The sequence below is a fragment of the Diabrotica undecimpunctata genome, chromosome 1, assembly GCF_040954645.1.
Source record: "Diabrotica undecimpunctata isolate CICGRU chromosome 1, icDiaUnde3, whole genome shotgun sequence".
Classification (NCBI taxonomy): Eukaryota; Metazoa; Arthropoda; class Insecta; order Coleoptera; family Chrysomelidae; genus Diabrotica; species Diabrotica undecimpunctata.
In genome coordinates, this window is record NC_092803.1 from 55,039,985 (window position 1) to 55,058,028 (window position 18,044).

Here is an 18,044-nt window from a genome sequence, read left to right on the forward strand (position 1 = left end):
ACTTTTTGAATGTATTGTAATTTCTTTTGCTGGTATACTTCTTTCACTGTTGAGATATTGAGATCCTCATAGATTCTTTGATTGGTTACGTACCAGGGTGCATCAACAATTGCTCTTAAGATTTTTGATTGGCATCTTTTAGCCCCATAGCTCTATGCCATATGTCCATATTGGTTTGATAACTGTTTTATAAATTAGAATTTTATTATTTATTGACAGCTTGGAGTTTTTTCCAATTAACCAATTGATTTCTTTTTGTCTTAGTTGTATTTGTTTTCTTTTTTTGGTGATGTGTTCTTTCCAACACAGGGTTTGGTCCAGGTGTAGCCCTAGGTATTTGGTTGTTTTAGTCCTGGGTATTTCCTCATTGTTGATATATATTGGTGGTGGTGTTTCTCGTCGTAAAGTAAAAGTTACGTTGGTTGACTTGTTTTCATTTATTTTTATTTTCCATTGTTTTAGCCAGTTTTCAAGCTCATACAAATAGTCTTGGAGTTGTTGTGTAGCTATTTTAATGTGTTTGTGACTTGTAAGTGCTACTGTGTCATCTGCAAATGTGCCAATTGTTACGTTATGTGATGTTGGTAGATCAGACGTATATAATATATATAATAAAGGTCCCAGGACGCTTCCCTGTGGAATTCCCGCCTTAATGGGATGCGTTTTGGATATTTCTCCATTTACTTTTGTTCTAAACTGTCGGTTTTCCAAGTATGATGTAGGTATTCGAAAGAATGGTGGTAATATTTGTTTAATTTTATAAAGAAGTCCTTTATGCCAAACCTTATCAAAAGCTTGACGTACATCTAGTGATACCATTGGGCAATATTCCTTTTCTTCTAATGCGGAATTGATTTTATGGGTTATTCGGTGGCATTGCTGGATAGTTGAGTGTTCTCGTCGAAATCCAAACTGATAATTTGGTATCCAATCTGCGCCTGTAAAGTCTGGATCTATTCTTTTTATTAAAAGTTTTTCTAGTAATTTGGAGATTGTTGATAACAGACTGATAGGTCGATAGGATGAGACTTCACTTGGATACTTTCCTGGTTTTGGGAATAATAGTATTTCTGCAATTTTTAGATTGTTAGGCCAATAATTACATCTTAATATTGCGTTAAATATATATGTAAGGATTACTATACCCTTTTTTGGTAATTCTTTTAGCATTTTTGGTGTTATTAGGTCAATTCCTGGTGACTTTTTGATATTTAGTCTTAAGATTTCTTCTTTAAGTTCTTTGGGTGTTGTTAATTTTATTGGATTTACTGATGGTTGTTCTGAGTTTAAATAATTAATAATTTCTTGATCTTCTTCATTGTTGTGTGGTTGGAATACTGTTGCTAAATGTTCAGCAAATAATTCTGATTTTTCTTTATCGCTTCTTGCCCATTGGTTCTGTGTGTTTGTGGTTTTTCTTACTGGTGGGGATATTGCTTGAGGTTTTAAGGATGATTTGATTGGTTTCTATATTGAATGGTCGTATCTATTAAGTTGTGTTACATATTTTTTGACTTCTCTTGCAATTTTTAGTTGTGTTTTTAATTTATTGGTTAAGCGATTGTAAAACGTTTTATCCGCTGGGTTCCGACTTTGTTGCCATTTGGCTCTTGCTCTTCTTTTTTCAGCAATGAGCTTTTTAATTTCTAATGGAATATTTATTCTTTTCTCGATTTTATTTTTATCTTCATCGTTCGGTGTCGCTTCTTTTGCAGCGTTTTGCAATAAAGTTATAAGGTTGTTTGTAGCTGCTTCTATTTCTGAAGGGCTTTTTAGTCTTACATTTAGTTTAATGTTTTCATCAAGTATTTTTCGGTAAAGGTTCCAATCTGTTCTAGGTCCATGCAGTTTTGGAGTAGGTTGTTTGTTAATAACGCATGTGCTAATTGTTGCAATAATTGGTGAATGATCTGAAGATAGATCATAACTTGGAACTATGCCCATAAAGGTGTTAGATATTCCTTTTATGATGCAAAAATCTAAGAGGTCTGGTCTTTTTTTGGGGTCCGTTGGCCAGTACGTTGGTGTTCCTGTTGGTAAATATGAGTATTTATTTTCTTGCATTAAGCTATAGAGCTCTCTCCCCTTTGTTGTTATTAATCTTGATCCCCAGTAAGTGTGTTTACTATTAAAGTCACCAGCTGCGATAAATTTTGGACCTAGAGTATTGAAGAAGGATCCCAAAATCGTTTTTTTTTTAATATTGTGCTTTGGAGGGCAATATACTGCTGCTATTGTTATGTCGTAAGGTAATGAACACACTTTAATTACTGTAGCTTGGATACAGTCTGTTATATAACTTTTCATCATAAAATGTTTAATTGATTGTTTGATCAAGATTGCTGTACCCCCATGGGCTGTCTTGTCTGGGTGGTTAGTATGGTACGTTAGATAATGAGGTATTTTAAAATACGATTTGTCTGTAAAATGTGTCTCACTTATTAATAATATATCTATAAAATTTTGTTGTAGAAATATTATCACCTCGTCCTTATGATTCAGCAGGCCATTGGCGTTCCATTCAGCTATTCGTAAAAAGAATTTTATTTGCATACGAGTTTACTTAGCTCAATTCGATAAAACCGGTCGCACGTTGATAACGGAGAACCACCTAACGTCCGCTCGGTTTGGAGTATCGATGTGAACTGGAACTGGATTTAAAAATATATATGAACAGTTTGTTATCTTCATGAAATTTTAAGGGACAAAACTGACGTTGTCATATTTCTTCTTCTTCTTTTTGTCTTTTGTTTTACTGAATAATCAGCCAGTACTTTGTTGTGTTAATTTTTGGACCACTGTCGTGAGTCTGAGAGTATATCTCATGCCCTTTTATCAGTGAATATAGATATTTCATCAACATAACATCTACATTTTATTTGTTTTCTGTTTTCTTATAAGTGCTTTAAATGTTAATATTGGATAGGTTATTATGAAAGTTATAATTTTATATCTCTAGGAATCTGAGAATTTTTATAATTTTAGGGTTAATATCGCATAGGTATTGGTATGTTAATTCGTGTTTTAATATTAATTTTGATCAGTTCCTGATAGACATCATAATCTTTTATTTTGTTTATTGGGCATTCCCAAAATATGTGTTCTAATGTTTCCATTTGTCCACATTCACAGTATGGGTTATCGCGAATGTTGATTTTATTTAAATCCTGCCAGGCAATGACCAGTCCTCATTCTAATAATGGTAGTAATATGCCGCCTATCTATGTATGGGCTTGTGTCAAACCATGGTTTATTAGGAAAAAAATTTTGAATGTTGTTATACCACTTACCTTTATATTGAAAAGAATTTAACCAATTATTTTGGTGCATAGAACATATTTTATTTTTTAATAATGGCATGATATCCAAGTTACTTAATCTAATTTTAACAGGAATATTTAATTCAGCCCCAATATTTACATTTGTCAGCTATTTCATTTCCCTCGATATCATTATGTCCAGGAATCCAACATAATCTAATATCTTTGTCAATGTAAATTAAGGATACATAATTATGAGTTCTTCTTTTTATAGTGAAAATATAGATAGGGTCATCATTATATTTATTTAGTATTCCAAATAATGGTATTGCAAGAAATTTTAAATAGAGATTGTTATCAGTTGATATGTAAGTTATATTGGCAAAATCGTTAAAAACTTGAGCTATTCTGAAATAAAATTTTAAGTATCTGTGTAATAACCTAATTATCTCAATATTTACCTTGGGACCTTGTATTGGCATGTAAGTAACAATCATTGTGCACCTTTAAGACATTATAATATTGACGTAATTTATATTTTTTTACCTGACAGTACCATTGTATTGGCAATTTGTATTTGTAGCATTTATTTACTTGTCTGGAGACCTGAAGATGCATAGCAAATAGCAAATTTTAATATATTTAACCTGATTTTAGCCTGAAGAAAGTTCCTCGGAGTTTTTGTTGGAAACAGAAGTTACAGTTTCGAAATGCGAATGCGATGACATAATTATTGCTGGTGAAAGATACTCAGGAATTTGCAGGGTAAATTTTATTTTTAAATACAGTATGTTGCAAGGAAAATAAATATGAACTATCTAGTTTAAAAAACTCGTTTGCAAAGGTATTTATTAAATATAACAAAGGCGTTTACTCTTATGTTCACTTCCAGGTCATAGTCCCGCTTGCAATGTAGCTCAATGTCAAGGTATTTAAATTTTTTAACTCGTTCAGTAGCTCTGTTCATTATCATTATCCAGACTTCTGCATCCAAAGTTGAACATAAGCCTTCCCTAATTGCTTTCAGTTGTCAATTCCGATTTTCCTACAGCCAATTACGATTTTTTAACGTCGTCTATTCATTGTTTAGTTGGTCTACATCTGATTCCTCTGCATGCTTATGGTCTTCACACTCTCTTTGGGTCTACTGCTCGTCATTCATTCTCTCCACACGGTCCGCCCAGTTCCGCTCAGCCATGCTAAGCGCTCTATGACATGTGTGGCACCTGTCCTTCTTCTTATTTTCTCGTTTCTAACTCTGTCCCTAATCCTACTATTATTTATATGTAATTAAGCTTCCATCAGATTAATCAGCCTGCTGATTATCATATATTTGGTTTTTGCTATATTTATATGAAGCCGTCACGCCTTTCCCACTCCATTTATGATGTTTACTAAATATACAACTAAGTTTTAATATATATCCAGTTTGAGAGCTAGTCTTTATTGGAGCATTAGTTATGTGCTCATTCAACTGAATTAAACGGTTTTTTTAATTGATAACTTTGAATACATAAATTGGTCCTTTTTAGTGACGCCTGCAACAAGTCAGTCTCATCTTTACAATTGCTAGTTACCTAAGAAGGTATTCGTAATATTTTGTTTTGGCTCTGAATTGTCACATCTATATAGTGTACAATACTGAATCTAAAACACTTGCCTTTACTTTTTTTTTAAACTTCCTTTTGGCACTTTTTTATCAATTTTTTTAATCGCACTTACAAAATTCTAAATAAAGTGAAATAACGTTTCTAGTTTAACTTGAAAACATCAATTTACTGTCGATATACGAATAAAAAAAAAACTAATAATAACAAAATATTTTAGGGAGACTCTGGAGGACCTTTAGAGTTAGGAGATACAATAGTGGGTATTGTGTCGTCCGGAGCACCATGTAAAATAACTAATATTCCTGCAGAATACATGAATGTTGCATACTTCCGTACCTGGATAGAAAAAACACTAAACGCCTTGTCATAAGCAACTTTATTTCACCTAATAAAAAATCTTTTATTAAACCGTTATTTGCTCTAATAAATATTCTGCATATACCTAGTTTTTTCTATCTTAAGATATTCGACAAAAAAACCTCAACTATTTTACCACCCGCCAAAAGAAAAATATCGTTAGAAAATCAAGTATACGAGATGCCATGTGGGGTCTGTGACAAATCGTACATCGGACAGACCAACCTAAGAATCAATGTTGGACAAGAAGAAAATCGAAAGTAGAGAAATAACATCATCCCTTGTACAACATGTCTCAAATACAGGACATACAGTCAACCTAATCCAAACGATGATGCTATGCATTGAAATCAAAAGAAAACGCGAAATTAGAGAATCAATAGAACTAGAGAAGAATCCCAACAGTATAAACCAAAGGGATGATGCTCAGAGCATGGGCGTCCACAGGGAGGCGCAGAGGGGCACCTGCCCTCCCCCCTAGAGAGGACGAGGCGAGTGTAAAATTGGTGAATAATCAATAAAGAAAAATACAAAGTTGAAACTTAATCTTGAGTTTGAATGCAACCATTCTGTTTCTACATTCTAGCTGGGGCAAAAAACTACATAAACTTAACAAAACTTTAATGAAAATTTAAAATCTGTTATTATTTTATTTATCTAATAGTTTTTAAATCTGAAAGCAACAGCAACCACCCCTGAATTTGTAGAACCAAATATTTTTATGGCCTTATGAGTTCTGGGAATACATTTAGCTCAAACCTGAAGTATTTCCAAGACCAACTATGCCAATATGCAATTATGCCAATCTCCAAATATGCAATTCAACGAATTTTAGATGACGAAAGACCAGAAATAGCAGTGGCAGAACCTAAAGACAACACAACAGGGCCTGAAATCCTAAAAAGCGAGGTATAATATGCTATAAGGAACACAAAAGGGGGTAAAGCTGTAGGACCAGATGAAATTCCTGTAGAATTGTTAAAACTAATAGACGACGACGCACTTGAAATAATGGTGAACCTCTTTAACACAATTTATAGAACATGCATCATACCAAATAAATGGCTCTCCTCTACTTTTATCACAATCCCGAAAACGAATAACGCCAGAGTGTTCAGACCACAGAACTATAGCATTGATGAGCCACACCCTAAAAGTATTTTTTAAAATAATTCACAAAAGAATATTTAATAAATTAGAAGAGGACATTAGCGCCACATAGTTTGGATTCAGAGGTGGACTGGGAACACGGGAAGCTTTGTTTGGTCTGAGTGTGTTAATGCCAAGATGTTTGGATGTAAACCAAGACCTCTACGTAGGTTTCATAGATTTTGAGAAGGCCTTCGATAAAGTCAAACACCAAAAGCTGTATGAAATCCTAAGAAGCAAAAACATCGACAGCCGCGACATTAATATCATATCCAGGTTGTACTGGGGACAAACAGCAAAAATCAAAGTTGAAAATGAGTTAACCGAAAAAATTGAGATTAGTCGAGGTGTGCGTCAGAGTTGTGTGCTTTCTCCACTATTATTCAATATATATATATATATATATATATATATATATATATATATATATATATATATATATATATATATATAGCGAAACAATATGTCAGGAAGCGCTCCGAGTAAAACATTATTATGAACATTAACGGAGAGTTAATTAACAATATACGATACGCTGATGACACGCTAATAGTAACAGATAACCTAGCAAATTTACAGTTTTTGATGGAAACTATAAACACCCATATCAAAAAATATGGTCTAAAACTGAACATCAAAAAGACTAAATTCATGATTGTAACAAAGAAGCTATACACCAATGTGAATTTGACCATAAATAATCAGCCAGTTGAAAGAGTTACTTCTTACAAATATTTAGGGGTTTGCTTCACTGATACTAATGACCAGACAAGAGAAATCAAGAGGCGAATAGAGATAGCGAGACAATCGTTTGTCAAAATGTCAAAAACATTGAGGCATTCGAGATGTGGTGTTACAGGAAAATGTGGAAAATACCATGGACAGAAAGAGTAACAAATCAAGATGTTCTGCTGAAGATGGGGAAGGAATGCAAAGTCATAAAAACCATACAAACGAAAAAACTGGAATATATAGGCCACATAATGAGAGGAGAAAAGTACTCTCTGCTTAGACTCATAATCCAAGGAAAAATCTCGGGAAAGAGAAATGTCTGACGTAGGAGGATTTCCTGGTTGCGAAATTTAAGGGAGTGGTATGGGTGCAGTTCAATACAGTTGTTCAGAGCTGCAGCCAACAAAGTGAAGATTGCTGTGATGGTAGCCAACCTCCGATAGGAGACGGTACTGCAAGAAGAAGAAGAATATTAGATTTTTTGAACTTTGAGCACATATCATGGATATTTTTAAAAAACACAGACAGAACACAGATAAGCTAACAAACACTTTATTGCATGAAGCCTGTTCAATTTTTTCACATGCGAAAAATCATGTCATTTTTTCGCTGTATTACTAGCTACCATTCTACCACAATTTTACAATTATTTCCCGTTCTCCAACCCTTCCTAGTCACATTTTAACCCCACTCCCTTAGAAATACAGACAGTTGTAAGATAGCAAAGAAAGTCTCACACTCTTGCCTGTTGTCTCTCGATGATAACAGACACTCTCTCTTGACTGCTGACTGTTGCTAGAGACAGTCGTCCTCTCTTTCGTCTGCTGAGTCCTACTAGGCAGACGTATTATCTCTCTATCAATCGCTACCTATCGCTTGGTACAGACTTACCACGCTTTTTCTCTACTCTAATTATCTCTCTCGCTTATAGTTACGCGAAAAATACCGCAAGTACTATTTTAAATCGTGTACAGACGCAAATGTGCTATATCTCGTGTGATCTAAGTGTTAGTACCGCGAAACACGTCTTCAGAAACCGGTAACCGGACAGTTTCCCCGTATGAAGAACAACCGCGACTGAAAGCCTCTAAATACCGCGAGTGTGTGTATGTGCAGCAGAAGAATTGGTAAGACTTTATATAAACTTAATTTGCTATAATCTGTATAACCTTTTACCACATATCCTAATTTATTTGAACCAGCCCTATGTAATACAGTCCTCATTTACTGAAATTATATTTATAATTTCACATATGTACACCCTTTTTGTACATATTGTGGTCTATTCGAGTCGGATATAAATCATAATATCATAATCTCTCTCTCACTCTCTATCTCTCTATCTCACATCTTGATTCTACATAGTTTGGTACACTTTTGAGTCACATGTAAATCCTCATTCTCTCTGTTTTATCTCATGCTCGATTGAACTATTTTGATCTAATTCGGTTCAGATAAATCTTATCTCTGCTGTAAATCTCATTAGATTTGGTCCTTCGAAATGATGTATTTCTATATATGTGTATATGTTCTTTGATATATATGTATATACGTATGTATTGATAAATCGATATATTGATAGATTGTTGTTTAATAATTCTTATCTGTGTAAATTCCAATTTTATGATTCTATTGTTAAAGGACGTTAAGAAGTCAGGTAGAATGACCCATTGATAGATACCTGTGACGTAGTAAAAATCCCAGCCTTTGTCAACCAAAGATACTCATTATAATCCCAACTAATTGTATTGTTCTCTGACACGTTTTGCCAGAGGTACACGTCTAGGTAAATAATTTGGGATTTTGTCCTATTGTTTTGAATAATAAATTTTTACGAGAATTCTCCGCTGTTATTGTCATTAATCCCTAGAATAATAATCGCTCTATTCAAATCGCTCTTAGAAAGTATTTGCATATTAATTGCTTTTTTAAATCAATTAAAATTATCTCAGTGTTAATTTAAATTAAATTCACGATACCAAATATAATTTTCACACAAAAAACAAGAAACTGATAATCTGATTACACTCTTATATACACATATTTTTCTCTCTACTCTTTGTACTCTTTCCAAGGGTCGCTAGGTTTTATTCTCTTTATCATTCATCTCTGACTGGTACACTCTTATTATACTCTTATACTCCAATTCAAAATGGCAGAAATTGCAGAGTATTTTTATGCAATGCACGTTTCACAAAGAAATATCGCCAGAATTGCGAACGTTGTTAGTTCAAATGAACAAGGCCTCTCTAAATGTAGAATTAGGGAATATATTACTCAGCTTAAGGCAGCTTATAAATCGTATTTGGATGCTTTGGAAAACCTGGCTGACGACGAAACTATTCTCGAAAGTGAGGAAGTAGATATTACTTATGAAAAATATATGGATGCTTTATGTTTCTTAGAAGAAAAACTGGAAGCTAAACAGGCTTTTAAATTTGATACAAAATTTAAGGCGAATACTTCCAGTAAACACATTGTTAAAAGTACTGATTTGAATATAAATGGCCAAAAAGAAGTTAAAAATACATTTTACTCTGACTCCCTCCCCAATCAGTTCAAAGAGATGAAAGAAATAACTATAAGTACTTCTTTTAGTTCTGCAATTGTTCAAGCTCAGACGCAAGAGCTTCAAAAGCCGACTTATAAAAACACTTCTAATAACATTATTACTCAAGATGTAATAGGCCAGCCTCTCTTAAAAAATGTGTTACCAGCACAAACAGTCACTTTTCAAAATACTCCAGAACAAAATATGATTACTGAAACTGTAATATCTGCATCTCCCGTGCTTCTTAACATTTCTCCCCCACAAAGATTACAAGAATCCAATACCTTGGTTTCAAGACAAGTTTTACATACACAAAATGTTTTAGTCTCTGCTCCTATTCTAAAAACTGTCAATTTGTCTCCATTGGTTATTGAAAACTTAACTCAAGTACCGCCTTCTTGCGGTGTGCAAGCGGAATTGGCAAATATACCTCCCCAAACTCGTATAAAAATTCAAGATATCTCTCAACATGAAACTTTAAATGCTCTAAATATACGACAGGTTAATAAACTCTCTATTCAAGCTCAGAATATATTCACTCCCACTTTCTTACATTTCAATAAAATTCCTACACAAAAATCTATTGATTTATTATCAATTGCAACACCTTGTGAAGGTGATGTACATGTCAATTTTTTGAAAATTATCCCTCCTCGGAATAAATCCATAGCTCCACTAATACACGAAAATCAAATACTCCTCTCACAGCCTCGTATTGACACGGATGTCATCAAATTTCTCTCAATACAAACTGTTCTTACTCATACCCCCTCACAATCTAATTCATTAGATTCAGTCGAACCTGCCTTTTCTTCTGTTACCGTGGCCCTACCATTCGTAGAGGGCCAAGTAACAACAGCTACTGCAGTGCCCAACAATATTCTGTTACTGGAGGCCCAGTCTGCATTGCCGCCTCCTGATGTGGTGAACGTTAATGTAACGTGCCCTACTCCGTTGTTTACTGTCTCTCAGGTTCAAACTTTTGCTAACCAAACCACGCACTCAGTGGCTTCTCATACTTTAAAAAGGTTTGCAAATATCGACTTGACCAGCGCCAATAACTTGGAAAGGATACACATACCTTATTCTCAACTACGGTCGCTTCTGAACATTCACGGTTTCCAACTCTATAAAATATATTTAAATTCTCGTGCCTTTTCAAATGAGCATAATATGATCTTCACTTCAGAAGTTAATCTTGACTTAGTTAGTAGCTTCTCTAAGGTCCTAGGTATTAACAGGTCACCTTATCAAGACGATTTTTCTTTTAAGTTGCCTATTTGTGAAGAGGCGCCTCCCTTAACAAAAAGAAAATTATGTACCTATGTTTCTCGAATGTATAACTCCTTAGGAAAACTCTTATCTTTTAGAGTACACTCTAAATCTTTCTTACAACGTATCTGGTCATTGCCCTTAGACTGGGACAGTGATATACTGGATGACCTATTGATCTCGGATTGGAAATCATTATTGGATACATTCCAATCAATATCTAAAATTACATTTCCCAGATGCCTGACACTTTCACTGCCTAAATCGGATATGCAATTACATTGTTTCACCGATGCCTCTCAGGACATTTATGCTGCTTGTGTCTATCTTCGAGTCGTGTATAGTGACAACACAGTCACGTCTCGCCTCATAGCATCGAAAACTAGAATAGCTCCACTAAAAAATAAACTAACTATTCCTCGGTTAGAATTGTCTGGTATCTTATTAGGTGTCACTCTTACTAGAAAGGTACTTGAGGTTCTTTCAAAAAACGTCACAATATCTGAAGTTCACATATTCTCAGACAGCCTCATCGCTTTAACATGGATTTTAACAACTAAATTTACATGGAATCCATTTGTACTTCATCGTGTCAGTCAAATCAAAGAATTAAGTAAATCCTTTTTATTTCATCATGTAAGTTCCTCTTTAAACGTAGCAGATTTGCCCTCTAGAGCCTCAGATATCACTCAGTCAAATTTAAAAAAATTGTGGACCGAAGGTCCCCCCTTTTTAGTTTCCAGTGTAATAGACTACTCTCAATTCAGGATAAAAGAATGGGCGGGAGATTTACTGGAACTCAGACACACTCAGGTCACTTTAAGCACAACCTCTGACATATCTCAAGTGAATAATACCCTTGAAACCCTTTTTAATAAATGTTCGTCATTTTCAAAAATTCAGAGAACTCTGGCATATGTTTTTCGTTTTCTCTCAAATCTAAGAAAAAGACATACTAATTCACCTTTAGAATTAGGACCACTGCAAGTTTGTGAAATAAGCTCCTCCACCACTGTGATTGTTAAGTACATACAATCACAGGCCTTTCCTAAAGAATTTCATGAGTTAAAACATCGGAAAATAATCTCTGATAAAACTATCAGGGCACTAAACCCCTTCCTCTCTGAGAAAACTGGACTTCTTCATGTAGGTGGTAGATTAGAATTTGCCCCTATCTCTTTCGAACAGAAACATCCCTTGCTACTACCATCTAATCATTCAGTTGTCAAATTAATGATAAAACAAATGCATGTTAAATTGGGACATGCAGGTGCCTTGACCACGTTGTCAAATTTTCGTTCGAAATATTGGCCTATCTCTGGACTAAGACAAACAAAGAAGATAATACACGACTGTGTGAAATGTTTCCGTTTCATGACACCCAAGTCAACACAACTTATGGCAGATCTCCATCCCGATCGTGTTCTCTCGACAAGACCTTTCCAAAAGGTCTCAGTAGATTACGGAGGTTTTTTTATAATCCGATCCTCTCATCTTAGAAAGGCTCCATTATACAAAGCATACATAGCCTTCTTCATATGTATGACCACCAAATGTGTTCATATCGAACTTGTCACCGGCTTAACAGCTGATGCTTTTATTCTCACCCTTAAAAGATTTATTGCAAGGCGGAGTGCTCCCGAGATTATATGGTCAGACAATGCTACTAATTTCTATGGTGCCCGCAATCAGCTTCTTGAGTTAAACGAACTCTTTAAAAGTAAGAACTTCTCGCAGAGGATTACTAATTTCTGCTCTGAAAACTCTATTCGTTTTAAATTTGGAGTGCCTCGTAACCCTTCTCAATTTGGGTTGCATGAGGTAGGGATTAAAGGTGCCAAATACCATCTTTATCGTCTTGTAGGAAATCTTCGTTTTACCTTTGAAGTTTTTTATACAATAATTTGTCAAATCGAAGCCATTTTAAACTCAAGACCTATCACTCAGCTCTCAAATGATCCAAACGATCTCTCAGTCTTAACGCCCGGACACTTCCTTGTAGGAAAAAGTCTCACAAGTCCACCAGAACCAGATCTCTCAGAAATACCACCGAACCGTCTTTCCCTCTTTCAGCATATCTCGAAAATTCATCAAACCTTTTGGAAAAGGTGGTCGGTGGAATATTTGCATATGACCCAAAGTAGGAGTAAGTGGAACATCGCTACTAATCCTTTAAAGATAGGTGATGTTGTACTAATTAAAGATGAAGAGACTCCCCCACTCCTCTGGCCTCTGGCAAAGATTATCGAAGTGCTCCCAGGCAAAGACTCTCTTGTTCGAACTGTTAGGGTATCCACACCTAATGGCGAATATCTTAGGTCAATAAAGAAAGTAGCTAGGTTACCCTTTAACCAATAGTGGTACTTTCTGCCAAACATGTTGTAACCGTTTCAAAAGATTTAAAAGAAACTCATTATATATTTCGATTATATTTTTTTTTATAAAACTAATAGCCCCATCTATCTGTCAAGTACCTACCTGTAGCCGACTCAAGGGTTCTTCTGTAATTCCCAAATATATCCGGTAGATGAGCATATTTTTCAACTTGTCACTCACGCCCAATTTCCAGATTCAGGCGCAATGATAGCGCTTCGCTCTTTTCTGTTAAGACCGTCCAACCGTTAAGACGTGTTTCCAAAGTGGGTCTCAATTCAGAGACCCTTATTGGAGAGGCTATAATGCTGCTATTATATTTCTAATACTCGTCGCAAGATAGTATTGCTATGGAGTTATTCCAGATCATGGCCCAGTAGCAGTATCTTTTTTTGGAATCCCTAACCCCTCTTATCTAGGATGGTGGTGATTTGATATAGTACGTAGCTGAATCAATTTGGTGACTGATTAAATAAGAAGAGAAACAGAGCAGATTAAGGTTGTACCAATTTTTATTATACCTACTTTCAAGACAACAGAAATGATTATGAACTCAAAAAAAAATGAAAATATAGTGAAGTGTTCTAATTTAATTTAAAGGTTTATTTTCTTCATTGTTCCTAGTTGATAAATAACTATATTATTTTCAATGTAAACAAATTTCGAAATTTGGGGTTAATATATATATACATTCATTTTCTTTATAACCAATTCTTAATTTAATACGATACAAAGATTTTTTGTTTATGATAATGTTAACATAAAATAATATTTTGGAATCCCTTTGGGATGACGTAACTTTTAATGTTTTCTTTTTGTTCATTGCTAAGAAATAATAAAGAATAGTTTTCTTGTAAACTTTCAATAAATCTTAATTTTTTTTTTTTTGCTCTTCCCCTTCGAGGATAAACCAGGGGTGGCGTCCAATAATAAATAATAATTTCATATTATCTAATTGTGCTTGAATTTAAAATACGATATAGTTTCTATAACCCCGCCCTATTCTCTTCGACAACGAGCGATTCTGGCCTTGTAATATTATTGTAGCACGGCAGTGTTACAAAAATGGCGCCCTCCGACGTGGGACATGTATTAGATTTGCTCCATTTGTACCTTCGTTACAAAATGTCGCCCAGCGTGTGGGGCTTTTGAATATTCCTGTATCTTCAGTTTTTTTTCAATATTATTAGTTGTTTTGTACCCCCCTGTATATGTGGTTAATTAAGTCTGTATGTTTTGAACCATTTTTTTAGTTAAATTGTGTATTTGCTTTTACCCAATTTTTGTTTAATCAGTTTAGAATTTTTTCTGCAAAGTATTTATATGTATTCGTTTTTAATCTTCGTAAAATTGCGTAGAAATATTCTCGTCGTATTTTTAATTTTGTGAAATACATAATATGTATTTGGAATGTTTATTACGTGTGCATTTTAATGGTCGTATTTTGAATGGTAAGATAATCGTCTGTTTATTCCCAGTCCGTCTATGTAAACATTCCATAAGTGAAAAATGAATTTTGTTTATCTCTTTGAAGTGTTTAGCTTGAATTTATTCCGGCTAATATGTTCAAGCATTTTATATTCTAGTCCTCAATTCATTTTCTTTGCAGTTCAGTCTTTTATTTTGTTTATAAGAACCATAATAATTATATTCCTCAATGTGTTTATTTTAAATGAACGAAATGGCTTTTAGCGTTCGTTATTTGAAAAATCAATTAAGTGAATTTTATTTCTTAACCTTGATTCATGGTTTTTATTTGCGGCACACAGCTGGGAATTATACCTATATACAGGCTGTCCCGACCTACGTAATTTTAAAATGTGTTATCTGGATTTTTGCAGAATACTTTTTTGGGTGTTTTTGATATAATATCTGTTATCTGTTAAATTTTCTTTTTAATTTGTTTTCGTTTATTTTAAAAATTTATTTTTTCATAGTTTAACTTTTTCGTACTTTGAAAAGAAAATTTTATTTCCTGAAAAGGAAAATGCTTTCTATATTTTACAGTCCATTGTTCTTTTGTTTTGCAAGTATAAGGAAATAATGATATAACTTCGTTTCTCTCTGCCTAAGGCGTCTTTGTTGAGAATATAGAGCGGAAATATTGTTATTCTCCTTCTGTTATGTTAATTTTATGTCTTTGTGTGGTCAGATGTAGTAGAAGTATGTTTTTGGTACTGGAACTTATTGTTATTTGTGGTTTTACCTTTTTTTTCTCGAGATGTCCTGTAGGACGTACAGGCACGTGACCTGTATTATTGTATCTTGAGTTATTTGTGTTGATGTCAGACTACTGGTATATCCAGCAGCTTTCTTTTTTTTGTCGTTGACATTTTTGCGGTCTTCTAATAGTTTATTAGACCACATATATCTTTTTGCTTTGAGACTTTTGGCTAAGGCTCAAAAGCTTTCATTTATTATCTTGTGTTCATGATATGGCACAAGTGAGGTTGAAGTAGTTTGCTGTTGTCTATTGTGACTCTTTGTATATACAGAGGTGAAACAACCCGCTGCCCCCTATTGTGAATTTATCTTTTATCTTTATGTCGACGTTAAGACCACGTTTGTTTAACAATTAAAATAGTTCTGGTACTACCGTTAAATGGCCCACTGAGAATTAAAAGTTAATATTATTTTGACTCTGTTAGAGTTCTGCTAATGAATGGTAAACATTTCTTTGTGATTTGTATGACGACCATATTGGATTCAATTAGGTGTCAAAAATGTTTTACTGTTCAACTTTTTTATTGTTGTGGTGTGTTACATCCAACATCATGATTTTTTATTATTGACGATGGACTGTAATATTTTTCTATTTCTTTGGAAGATTGTAATAATTCTTCCGTTCCTTTTAAGTCTTATCGTAAGTTTTTGTTTCGTGGAAGACTCTTATGATTTTTTTTTGTTTCTTTTGGAAACAACAGTTTTAGACTAAACTGTTTGTGTATCGATTATGGTTTGTATGCCATAAACCCATTTTCTTTCTTCTTCTCCAAGATTGTGTATTAACGGTTTGGATTTATTTTCTTCTTTTGTCCTTCTGGAAGTCTTCTTGCTTGGAAATTTTCCACTGTGATCAATCCCAGAGGATATTCTTATGGAACTATTGGCCATCCTGTCTTTCTTCTTTTGCGTTAGTTCAATTTTCAACCAGTGGTTGGAAATTCATTCATTGCTTGACTGTCATAGTTAACTTTATTATTGTTTGATGCTATTTAGGGTGTCTACCTAGTGGATAACCATAGCGAAGCTTGCTAAGACTACTTAGTTGGCCACCCGCCTTTGTTGAGCTGGAAGCATCCCTCTTTTCGCTCCCAGAAACTTTAACACTGGTCTGTTCCACACTTTTGGTTAGGTTAGAGCCATATTTATAGAAATCTGCCATTGGTCGTTGTGCCTAATAGCCAACGAACTGTACCTGATGTCGATTCATCAAATCGAGCATCCAGTTTAATTTTGCATGTAAATATGTCGTGATTTTTGTTTATATTTTTTTGTTTTATTAAGACCTAAAAGCTTATCAACCTGTCAGTGTTTCGTCGGAAAATTCAGATTTGTCTGAAACCGAATAAATCAGTTTTCTTAAATTTTTAATACCTTTCTTCTAAAATGTTCAGTCCATTCTTAATTTTTAATTTTTTAGTTGATTCCCTTTGCGCCTTTGCGTACTTAATCTTTGCTACCTTCTCCAGCGACTATTCAACCCCTCCGTGGCCCGTGTACAGGAAGAGTTGCGCTAACGCGAACTTTATCCTGGAGAGGATTCGTTTCCTTTCCAAATTTTTTTGGCGTGGGGTCAGTACAGCACTGATACCCTAGTACTTAGTACATTGAATACCACTTTGCTTCGGCAAATCTGTCCCTTAGTGCTTCTTTCCCTTCAGGAAGTTGACACGTTTCAATTTTTTTTTGAGCTGTCTCGACAATCCTTGTTTTATGTCGGTGGTGTTGACTATTAGTCAGGGAGCATCCTGCTATAGTCAAGTGGATTAGTGGACCTATCCCTATTCCAATTAATAATTTTGTGTATCTCAGATGTTGTCGCAAAGAGACGAGCCTCTGGAAGTAGTGTAGGAGACTCCGCACGTCGATCTCCAGAGCAACTCAGTTTGGCTCGCACCCCAGTTCGTTGAACTGTTTTACTTTTTATTATTATAATATTGATCATTTATTGTGTTCAATATGTCTATATATATATGTATATCTGTCGTATTTCTTTTCGACATAAATTTTATTTTTATCTTATCTTATTCCACTTCGGTATTATTCTCTCTCTAGTTTGTATTGATCGAGATCTTGAGTTTGTGCTACCCCGACCAATAACCTATATTGATTTTAAGGGTGTTTGCAAAATTTAATCTCATTTTATTTTTAGAATGCCTTGGTAGAATGTGATATTTTTATGCTTATGTTAGTTTATATTACAATAAATTGTACATACCTTTAGTTGTCTTCAAGTGGATACAAAATTCAATTTATCTTATTTTACGGACTTATAAATCCAAGTAATTTTTTTTTGGTATCTATATTAAAGATATCAAGATTCCTCTGTCTAGTTACCAATGATAGTTCATTATAGGATCTGTTCATTTTGCCTAAGTTTTACTCTTAGTGTGAAGACCTTCGAATTTCGACTCTCTATTCGAAACCCCCCAAAATAATGTTTGAAAAGATTATTGCTGTCTAACATCCTATATTCTGAATGGCCAGACACTGAGGAAGGCTAGGGATGAAGTAAGC

At 34.3% G+C, this 18,044-nt stretch overlaps 1 protein-coding gene across 2 annotated transcripts in view; it reads left to right on the forward strand.

The window, feature by feature from the left end:
* Positions 1–18,044, forward strand: part of LOC140438965 (trypsin alpha-like) — a 78,494-nt gene that overhangs the window by 30,731 nt on the left and 29,719 nt on the right. Inside the window, exons 5-6 of one of the 2 annotated variants that reach the window (XM_072528600.1) lie at positions 3,918–4,025; positions 5,088–5,269. The exons of the other annotated variant lie outside the window; for it this stretch is intronic. Coding sequence (XP_072384701.1) covers positions 3,918–4,025; positions 5,088–5,240 — 261 coding nt within the window. The 3' untranslated portion in view covers positions 5,241–5,269. Of the gene's footprint in view, positions 1–3,917; positions 4,026–5,087; positions 5,270–18,044 lie in introns of those variants that run through there. 2 annotated transcript variants of the gene reach the window in all.